At 52.3% G+C, this 10,853-nt stretch overlaps 1 protein-coding gene across 1 annotated transcript; it reads left to right on the forward strand.

Annotated features, from left to right (window-relative positions):
• Positions 1 to 7,348: 7,348 nt before the first annotated feature.
• On the forward strand, positions 7,349 to 10,315 carry LOC149367303 (uncharacterized). The gene has a single exon (XM_089573575.1). It carries the CDS (start codon positions 7,349 to 7,351, stop codon positions 10,313 to 10,315), a length of 2,967 nt encoding a protein of 988 aa, XP_089429701.1.
• Positions 10,316 to 10,853: the final 538 nt, after the last annotated feature.

The raw sequence follows: 10,853 nt of genomic DNA on the forward strand, positions 1-10,853 counted from the left end.
GATAAATAAATAAAACCGAGTAAGAAATTGGCCGAGCTTGGGAATCGAACCCCGGTCTCCGGAGTGCGAGTCGAGCACGCTACCACTCCGCCATGCCAGCTCGATGCTTTGGAATGAACAAAGGTGCGTCTAGTGAATACGGTGTCTTCGTTCACTCCCATCTTCCTCCCTTCCCGTTACGGCGAGGTTTAGGCGTCCACCGAGATATGAGAGACAGATACATTTCCTTTTCTCAGAAACCAATTTACCAACGAGCAAGGCGTATTTGTCCGCGTTTCAGATTGGTACAAATTGTCATGACGTCACCGCGCGCGAATTTTGACGGGTGTCCACCGAAATATGTGAGACAGTTACTGCGGCACTTCCTTTCCTCAAATACAATTTTCGACTAGTGTCTACTGAGATATGTGAGACAGTTAATGCGTAATTTCCTTTCGTCAAATATAATTTTCATTTCCTTCATTACACCCCCTCTTTCTTCTTTCACTCACACTTCCTCCCTTCCTGTACGTTGCGGCTCAGGTGTCCACCGAGATGACGGAGAATTACAGCCCCATTTCCTTTCCTCAAAAAGCGTTGCGTTCAAAGGGCAACGCATCGCGCCGAACGGGTGGTGGCGTTCCTTGGACTCCGTGGCAGCGCTACAACACGCTGTCGCGTTCCACTCCTAAAGGCGAAGCTTAAGCGTCATTAATTGGCAGTTAATTAATGCACCAACAAAATGTGAAGTGACCAATCGCGTAGCAGAATGCAGCTCTCAGGCTTTCGCCTTTCACCACTTTAGCCGCTAAAGTTCCTCGTAATTTTTTCTCTCAGCCGCAAACACAGAATATTGTATGCCCATTCCGCTAAGGTCTTGTAAGTGATCTTAAATTCGTTTTTGATGCGACAGAGCGTTAAAGGGGTCGTGAAATGTTTTCCGAAAATTTTGAACGACGTGTGTATTTGGAAATCTGACCCTTCATTCTATAGTATACCTTAGTTCGTTTCATCGTCTGGGTTGACTGAATAGCGACAAAAACTAAATTTCGGTTTCCCAGCGCGTGTCCCCCTCACCTCACAGCAAACGTCATTTTAAGAAGCCAATCAGAGGCTTCTGTCGTCAACACAACATGGCGGCTTAGTGAGGCCTGTTTAGCCATAGTTGACCGAGGTTACAGCACGCATATATTGACTCGAATGTGGCACCGTAGTCAGCTAGCTGTCAAGCTGACACGTGCGAAAACGTGGCCGGCGCGCCGCACCAGTCGCCGCTTGCGAACTGCCGCCGCAAGCAGGCACACGGAGCGGCAAGCATCTTTGCGCCGCTAGACTCATGCCCGGCCCACATCCGGGTTTGCCACCGCACACCAGCGCCTGCGCGCTGCTTGGCTACTGAAGTTCGCACCAGAAAAGACAAAATAGTGATGTTATCAGAAAGACTGCCGGCTGTACTCGGGCGGCGACAAAGCATGCCTGCCCACGTAGCGCGCTTTCGGCAACGGCGCTGGACGCGGGCGCGCGGGGTGACGAACTGCACTGCTCTCTGGCTGCCCCGGTCGTCGTCGCTAGGCCTGTTTCGCATCGAAGCCGCGGTGGACAGCGCTTCGGAAGTAGCCTGGGTCATAATAAAATGCCTGCTTTTGGCATCGCTTTACTGTCAACAGCATTGTCTCACAACAAAAAATATGGTCATTGTTGCGGGGCGCTCGGCAGCGGAGCTATATAGCGGACGCCAGGCGCGCAAGCCGGACCGCTACGGCCGGGCAGCGGCAGCTGAGCGGCCGTTGAGCGGCAACAAATTTGCTCGTATTACAGTTGCTGCTTCTACCAGCAACTCGGCATTGTTCAACGATCCTCAAAAATGATCTATTTTCCCCACTTCTTGCTCCCACAGTTCATTATTTACGCGAAGAAAAATCTTTAGCTCATTTTTATGACGCCAGCGGACGGGATCAAGGTTTGCCGGCCGGCCTGCAGACTCGCTGTATTTCACATTCGCACCAGAAAAGACAAAACAGCCATGCTATCAGAAAGGCTGCCTGTTATATTCGAGCAGTGGCAGCATGCCGACCTTTCGGCAACGGCGCCGCCTGCGGACGCGCCGGGCGATGAACTGCGAGGCTTGCCGGCGGCCCTGGTCGTCGCTAAGCCTACCTGGTTTTGCATCGATACTATCGATACCACAGCTGAGGGAGCTTCGGAACTGGTCAGCGCTGTAAAATGTACTACTCTCGTCACCCCTTTAACTGTGAGCCTGTCCCATAATAAAATAAAGATATGCTCGATTTCCGCGACGCCAGCGGAGTTAGCAAATGCCAGCTATGTGAGCGGCGACCAGGCAGTAAATAAAGCGGTCATGGGATGAAATTTGCTTGTATCGCCGAATTAAAAATTGCCAGCTACTCGGCATCAGCCAGCGATCCTCAAAAATGATTAATTTTTGGCATTCATCTATTCCAGTGCTTGTTATGAGCGTGAACAAATAATACTAGCGTGTTTTTCTGACGCCGGCGGCCGGCATCCAGGCTGACAGGCCGGCCCCGAGAAACGCGCCCCCACGTCATTATGACGCTGGCCCTATGCGCGCTCGCATTCTGCCCCTTGTCAGTGCGACGCGCCGCGTGCGGCCTGTCGTTGACATCGGTTGGGCGCAGGTGGCGAGCTGCTGTCAGTCGTTGTTACGCTGCTCGCAAACGGCACGTCGCGCGCCCGGCAAGTAGCAGTCATGCCGAGAGCCCGCGACACCTCTGCCTGCGGGAGCCAAGACCGTAAACCTCCGAACCCGGTCGTGGACTCGAGTCTTCATCTCAATCGCAAGGGGTGGGTTGACTCGCAGCCGCATCTGCAAATTATGTCTAACCCTATTCACGCTTCTGGAATATATTTGTTCTGCAGCAAAGAACAGAAGCGCGGAGCCGATGCGCGCCGCGATAGCTGACCCGTTCGTATCGAGTTCATGTAAACAGAGAGTCGTCGAGATGGGCTGACCTTGCTCAGCTCGATTCTCTGACTCAAACCACCGCTGTCAATGAACACCACCTAGATAGGTTCAAGTAAGCAAGTCTATGTCGAGCCACTGATACTGAAGCCAAGAAGGATGGAGAAGCAGAACCGAAACCGAAACTGGTCGCAGGTCAGCGATTGATGCATGACCACGCGCTGCAGTTTAACAGAGTGCAATAGACGATATGCGAAATTGCTTGGCGGTCTGGCAACACCGCGCCCACAACTTCCGGTTTCCATCTTGGCTCGGTCGAGCTCATCGAGCTGGTGCATCGTTTGCTATGCGTACTTTCTTCTTGCGAGTGGAATTTCAACAGGCAAGCTTCAGCTGCTGCGTTGTTTTAACAGCTGATCTTTGACCAAATGTAGGTGCTTTCAATAAGCGCCAGCTTACTCCTACCGTGTCCTCAGCTTCGCTTGAAGTCTGGCGCTGATGAGCGCAATAATCGGCACTCGAAAGTGGGTTGGAAAGTCGAACCGTGACCGTGTGCTGTTGTCGTTTTAATGCTCGCATTAAAGCACCCCTTACAAAAATGACTTTTGAGCTTCAGTTGACGCCTTGTTGAGCTCCTGTTGAATCAACTGGAAACCAACATGAACTCAATGTATGTTGAGCCTACTCAACACCTGCTACACGGAATTTTTGTTGAGCCTAGTCAAGAGATTTACTGTTGAGCAATTTCTGTTGCATTTAAGTTGAATCATCTCAAGGCATCCGTTTCTAAGCCTAACTAAATGAAATCATTTCGACATGGATCGTGTAAACAGAACCTTATCACATTACACATATTAAGAACGCATGCAGCACCCGTTAAAACTCTCATAAACCACTCCAAGTCGTTTTCTTGCATAGAAAAAAGTGCAATATGCTCATTCAGGCATACCTACTTTGGAGGATTCGTATTTGCTCTCATAAAAAAGGACACTTAATTAATGCTTTATTTAAGTTGTTTATGAATGAATCAAGGTCCTCAAATAGTAGACCGTTGCATATGAACTTGATTACTTCTACTACACATAAAATAAGTAAATATTAATAGTAATAACTGACATAACTTTGCTGATCGGCAGGCCATAACCTGCGCAGGTCCGGACACCCCTGAGTAGGACTATTTAAGGGCGAAGCCGAGCTTGCACAAAAAAGGGGAGTATCTGTTCTCGCTTCGGCGAGAGCGGCTTCGGCCGCTTCTTTTTGAGCAGCGTCCGCTCCGGCGGACGCAGTTGTTGCTGCGACGCGCGTCTTTTCTTTCCTTTTTCTCTTTCCTCTGATCTTTTAACTCTCCTCTATCTGCACGTGGCAGCGGTGGTGGCTTGGCTCGAGCCAGTAGCAGGCCCGTGCAATTTCCTCTTCATCCTTCTCTCAGTCACAACAACAACAACAACTTGCACATCAGATCGTAAGATGCACTCTCAGTCAGTTCGTTCTATAGCCTGGTGTGCAGTACTGTCCCATGCTCTTTATTTGATGGATGTGTAGGGCTAGGGTGTATGTATGTATATATATTTATTTATATACGTGTCTGTGCGTATCTGTGGAGACCTACGTCACAGGGGATGACGGTCTCACGTTAACGAGAAATTGCAGCAATAAATATAAGTATACCGCCGAATATTGCATTGGTAGTCGGTCCATCTGGCGCAATACGACTGTTTTCCCGGGATTTTTTTGCTTTTTTACCCCAGCCAAGATTCAGAATGGCGTGTTGATTCACACCCGTAATTCCAACATGAATTCAACATGGACGCAAAGAAGAAATTTCATTGAGCATGCTCAACTCTAGCACAGTGGCCACTTTTCCAATGAGTTTCAACTCGGCCTCAATAATTCACCAACACTACCCCATCCTGGTCACAACAAAAATTCAACATTTCGTGTTGAGTCTGCTCATAAGAACTTCAACACTGTCTCAAGAAGCATTTTTGTAAGGGACCAGTTCAAGCATCACGCATTATCATGGCTATTTTATTCCCAGGTGGACGCGAATTCATCTGGTAGGGTAGCGAGCGGTTATTTTGTGGTGAGTGCGCACGTGTGTTGACAAACTTCTGTGACAGTGCGAACTTTCGTTCGCGCCGACGCCAGAAGCTTCATGCATTGCAGTATAATCACGCAAGACCCTCGACCAGCTGCGTAATTCGATTCCTTTGCTGTAACGTGCAATGCGCATCCGCGGTTTTCAACGTCACCGTTTCAGAGCCCGGCGTCGGTTGATTTTCGCCACAATTCGTTGAAACCGCGTCCTGCTTAAGACGCAGTCAGTCGACATTAATAAGAGGAAAGTAGACATGCACATATAATTCAAAATGTTGTAAGCAAAGAGGCAGCTTTTTTTTTTTCAGATAAGCACTGAGCCACCGCTGCGGCTTGATTACAGAAAGATGCTACAGCTGTAGGTGCATGCACGGACTCGATAAGCTGGTCAAGCTGTGTGTGCAGGGGCGAAATTAGCATGTTCGGTTGCTTCCGAAACTTAATTAGCTTACTCCCAAACTTGGACAAATGGCTTTGTTGGGAAGCAAGCTGTTGGAGCTTGCCACAACGATAACAAAATCTGATGGCCTGAAGCGTTTTCAGAACACTGTTGCACGTACTTTCTAGCTTAGAAATGCGTGCCTCCTTCATAATAAAGTAACTATATTATTCGCTTCTTTTTTTTTAGATTTTTGTCGCCGCAGATATCGAAGGTGAAGGAATCCTCAAGAAATAAAGCAGAAGACCGCTACTTTTCTTCCTCGCTTGGCGCGCACGAAGCGCCATCAGACGGCGCCCACAATAATCTCCTCCTCGCAATGTATGCCACTGCCAACTCCTCCCTCCTCCCCCACCAGCACCGCCGAGACGCAGGAACTCAAGCGCGAGCTCGCCCTCTTGAGAGCTCAAAACGAAAATATAGCCAGCGAGCTTAACTCGCTCAAAGCCCAATTCCCTACTCCGCCCGCGTCGAGCGGCGAGGAAGAAAACATCACAGACAGGGAGTGTAAGATCGCGCCTCGTACACGACCTCGCTGGCTCTCCCCTTTTTCCCGCGTGGCTCGCGCAGTACAGCAACAAATGCGGAAGCAATTACCGGCATGGGGAGGACGCCACTTTGGAACGCAGCCGTGACGCCTCGGGCAGAGGGCGCACGTGCGGCGTGGCCCTGCCGTCCCGAAAGGGGTGGTCTCCTTCCCACCGCGACTGATCAAAGGACTGATCCGCTGACTGATAGCGTTGTAGCCATGCGGGGAGGTAGACAAAGGTCTTCCGGTTGGACGCAGCACGAGGGGGTGGCCGCCTTGAGGCAGTTACGCACGTGCATGCACTTAAGATGAAAAGTGCGTTCTTGGGGAAAGGCGAGGGTGTTGCGTGGAGAGCGTTTTACGAATGTTTTCTTGATTTGTTTGTTTTATTTATTCGAGCCCTGGTTTCGAGGCTATGCCCAACCCACAGGGCCGTGGCTACTGCGAAATTAAGTAGCGATTGGTTGATCAAAGACTGGGGCGGGTCAAGAGAAATGACCGCCCCAGCGCCTTTGTTTATGTACGTAATAAAAACGGAAGGAAAAGCCAGGTATGGCAGTCCTAAACAGGCTCCGTGCTTCGCACGTACGGAAAACTTCTAGGCTCTAACCGAGACCGCCGGTCGATGAGTAAGATTTTCCTAAGTCGCATCTCTGTGTGAGATAAGTCCCAACCAGGCTCCGTGCTTAGCACGTAAGGAAAACTTCTAGGCTCTAACCGAGACCGCCGGTCGATGAGTAAGATTTTCCGAAGTTGTATCTCTGTGTGAGATAGTATCTCTGTGTGAGATAAGTGCCCTCTAAGTTACAGTACTTGAACGTCTGTGTGACTTCACGCTTCTGCAACTGAGTTTGCCTTGTATATACTCTGTAAATATAATTTCCCTTTCGTACCTTCTGCTTCTGGACTCCTGTGCTTCAAAACACCACCGAACAACTCACGTTTGGAGGAGGCTGAACTCCCCCGAAGAAAAGCAAACGAACCTGAAGAAAGAAAGAGAATTTACTGGCGCAGTCGACAGGATTCGGCAATCGTCGACCGTGAGCCGACACCACCGTCAAGCCAGCAGCGTCAGGCAACGACCGTCCGGGAACCCGGGAAGGAGCCGATCTTCAGGTCCAGCCAAGGGAACAAGGTAGTCCAGAGCGCCGACCCTGAGGCGTCCTTCATCCTGCATCTCGGGACGAGGCAGCGGCAACAGAGAGGCAACGGATCCCACTAGCGACACCAGCACGGGTGAGCGGGATTCCTTGCGTACTTCTGAGGTGGTTATGGCTCATGTGTAAACGGGCGTATGGTGTTGACACGGAGCATGATGGCGAGCTCAGATCGCAGACAGGAAAATGCGAGTGCATTAAAGGGGATGGCTACAGAGGGCTATGATCAGCCAGGCGAAACGTCAGAGGGCGATGATCAGTTAGGCGAAACGTCGCAGCAGGACGCAGCGACATCAGAGCCGATAGCAGAAACGCTACAAAAGGTAGCTGCAACGACGAGTTCCGATGCTATGGCAATCCGCCGCATGGAACTGGATTTCGAGCTTGCGAAGCATAAGCTCGAAGTCGAATCTCGAGAGCGCATCGAATTGCAGAAGCTTGGGATAGCGATGACAGGTGGCCGGCAGACCCCCTTGATATCGGAATCAGGGGAACAACGGCGAACGGGCCTCGACCCAGTCTCCCAATGCGCCAAAGTCCTAAAGGGACTCAAGTTGCCGGGCGACGCGGACGTACCGCTTTGGTTTGACGAGGTGGAAAGAGTTTTCACGACGTACGATGTGCCGGAAAACAGCCGCGTACACTTGATCATGCCGACGCTGACCGAGCGTGTGCGGTATTTGCTTCGCGGTCTTAAGGACGACGAGTGCAGCGACTACGAGTCAGTGAAGGCGGCCGTATTAAGCGAGCTAAAGCTGACCCCCGTCGAGTACTTGGATCGGTTCGAACGCGCCGCAAAGCGTAAGGAGGAAACTTGGGCCCAATTTGCCTCTCGCGTGAAGACATACTTTCACTATTACCTTCGTTCGAGGGAGGCAGACACTAAGGAAGATGTGGTGGCTCTCGTCGTAGCCGATCGCATGAAAGCTAGCCTAAGCACCGAGGGTCTGGAGTATGTGCGCCTCCGCGAGGGGGAAAAGTGGGCGAAACCGGATGAGTTATCGCAGATGCTTCAGACTTTCGAGCAAGCGAAAGGAAAGGGGCGCGCGGTGCGACCAACGACCGTACACGCGGAGAAAGAAAGGTCCCCATGCCCACCTTCAAGCAGTGACATCAAGCGGCAGGCACAGTGTTATGTGTGCCGCGCAGGGGGTCACCGCGCTAAAGACTGCCCCCGCGCTGCGCAGAACGCGCAGAGAAATGATAAGCGCGCCCGGGCTCAGAAGGTAGCCGTCGCCAGCGCGGACGCTCCCGAAACCGCTGGGTCGGCCTACTCCCACAGGACTCTGGTTGCAGAAATAAAATCCCCGAGATCGCCAGAAGAAGTGCGCAAATCGAAGCTGCAGCAGGTAGAGATCGAATGCGGCGGAGTACCGACAACTGCGATTATAGACACCGGTAGTGAAATAACGGTAGTCAGAGAAAGCCTTGTGCCAGACGCGTCTCATGAGCCTTCTGGGAAGATAAAGCTTGTCTCAGCTTTCGGTGAAACAATAGAAGCGAAGCTAGTTACGCTCGCGGTCAGTATGAGGCGGCGCCCCACGCTTGTAGCTCGACCAGAGGCAGTACGTATAGTGTGCGCAATTACGGGCAAGCTCGCGGAGGGAGTGGACTGCTTGCTCGCGCGAGAAGACTGGGAGCTGCTAGAACAGTGCGAACACGGCAACGGAGCGGTCGCCAGGAGCGAGGCACACATTAAATCTGGCCCTACTACGGCATCTTTCACCGTTGGCGGGGAAACTTTGGAGCCGGCCTCAACGACAGGCGCGGTTCACGCGAACGATTCGCAGGCAGGCGAACCGGAGAACAAAGAGTTGGCCGTGACATCAGGCGAGCAACATGAAGAAGGTAGTGGCGGGTGCCCCGCCGAAGTCCGGCGCTCAACGCGTGACGATGAAGACGAGGCCCCAGAGCAGCGCGAGAGCTTCTGTTCGGCCCAGCTGTCAGATGAAAACTTTAAGAAAGCTCGGGATGATGCAAAAATAGTAGAAAGTGAGCAGGCTCATCCCGTGGCGTGCGTTGGTAAAAAGGACGGCTCAGTGCGTATGTGTATAGACTACCGTGCGCTGAACCCGGCTACACGTACTGACGCCTTCCCGATGACACCCCCGCAGGAGTTAATTATGAGGGTCGGCAGCGCAAAGTTCATTACTCTCGTAGATTTGAGACGCGGTTATTGGCAGGTACCAGTGGCCCTCGAGAGTCAGCATTTGACTGCCTTCGTAACCCACGAAGGGCAGTACGCTTGGCGCGTCATGCCATTTGGGTTAAAAAACGCCGCTGCAACATTCCAGCGAATGATGAATACGCTGCTGTCGAGACACCAGAGCTACGCGGCGGCATATCTCGATGATATCGCCATTTTCTCCGCTTCGTGGCAGCAGCACCTGAAGCATTTAAGCATCGTGCTCGGCTTACTACGCGAAGCTAAACTGAAGGTAAGCCCCGAGAAGTGCCAGATCGCACAAGCTCAGATCAAGTACTTGGGTCACGTCGTGGGTGGCGGTACACACGGACCGGACCCCGATAAGCTAGCCGCTGTTCGCGACCTTGCGCCGCCTACTACGAAAAAGCAGCTGCGAAGCCTGCTTGGGCTATGCGGGTACTACCGCGAATACGTAGAGAACTACGCTGAGGTCGCTGCACCGCTCACATCCTTGACGAAGCGAGGCGTGCCAAACGCGATTCCTTGGACTCGGGAAGCGCAGGAAGCTTTTACTCAGCTTAAAACGTCGCTTTGCGAAGCTGCAGCGCTAAATATCCCTAATATGCTCAAGCCATACTGGCTGTTCACGGATGCGTCCGCGATCGCGGCCGGAGCTTGCCTGGCCCAGATGGGAGACTCGGGGAGAGAGGAGCCGGTCGCCTTCGCCAGCCACCGGTTCACTACAACCCAAACCCGCTGGTCAACAATCGAGCGCGAGGCATTTGCCATCATTTGGGCGCTCAAGAAATTCGACCATTGGTTGTTCGGAGCACAGGTTAACGTGGTCTCCGACCACAATCCCTTATCCTATCTAACGACGAGCACGCCTCATGGGGCAAAACTGGCAAGGTGGGCGCTGGCCTTGCAGCGCTACAATGTCGTTGTGACACACAGGAAAGGCACCTGTAACGGCAACGCCGACGCGTTGTCTCGCGTCCCTAGCACGAGCTGGGGTAAGGAGCAATGAGCCATGGCCCCTCGGGCTACGTGAATGTTCCCGTTCACCCGCTGCAATTTGTGATGTGATCGGTGATCTGTGGCCAGAACTCTGTGCAAGGATGCTTGCATGCCCCTGACTCTCGTACTGTGACGGATATCGTGTATGCTGTGTGTATAGCCCATTAGTGTTTTTGGTGCGGTATCGGTGAGTTGTATCTTTGTGACCCGAGAGCCGTTTTTCAGCATGTCAATTTCTTTCTATGCATATTGTGTTTGTAGACAGCCGCGATCTTTTGTTGATCTTGTCTAAACGAGCGGACTCCCAAGCTCGTTTATCCTCTCAGGGGGGACGTGTAAGATCGCGCCTCGTACACGACCTCGCTGGCTCTCCCCTTTTTCCCGCGTGGCTCGCGCAGTACAGCAACAAATGCGGAAGCAATTACCGGCATGGGGAGGACGCCACTTTGGAACGCAGCCGTGACGCCTCGGGCAGAGGGCGCACGTGCGGCGTGGCCCTGCCGTCCCGAAAGGGGTGGTCTCCTTCCCACCGCGACTGATCAAAGGAC

The sequence above is a fragment of the Amblyomma mixtum genome, chromosome 1, assembly GCF_055824585.1.
Source record: "Amblyomma mixtum isolate Tamu chromosome 1, ASM5582458v1, whole genome shotgun sequence".
NCBI lineage: Eukaryota > Metazoa > Arthropoda > Arachnida > Ixodida > Ixodidae > Amblyomma > Amblyomma mixtum.

What these genes read in the sequence shown, in the direction of transcription:
- LOC149367303 (XM_089573575.1), top strand. Translation starts at nt 7,349, where the DNA reads ATGGCTACAGAGGGCTATGATCAGCCAGGCGAAACGTCAGAGGGCGAT.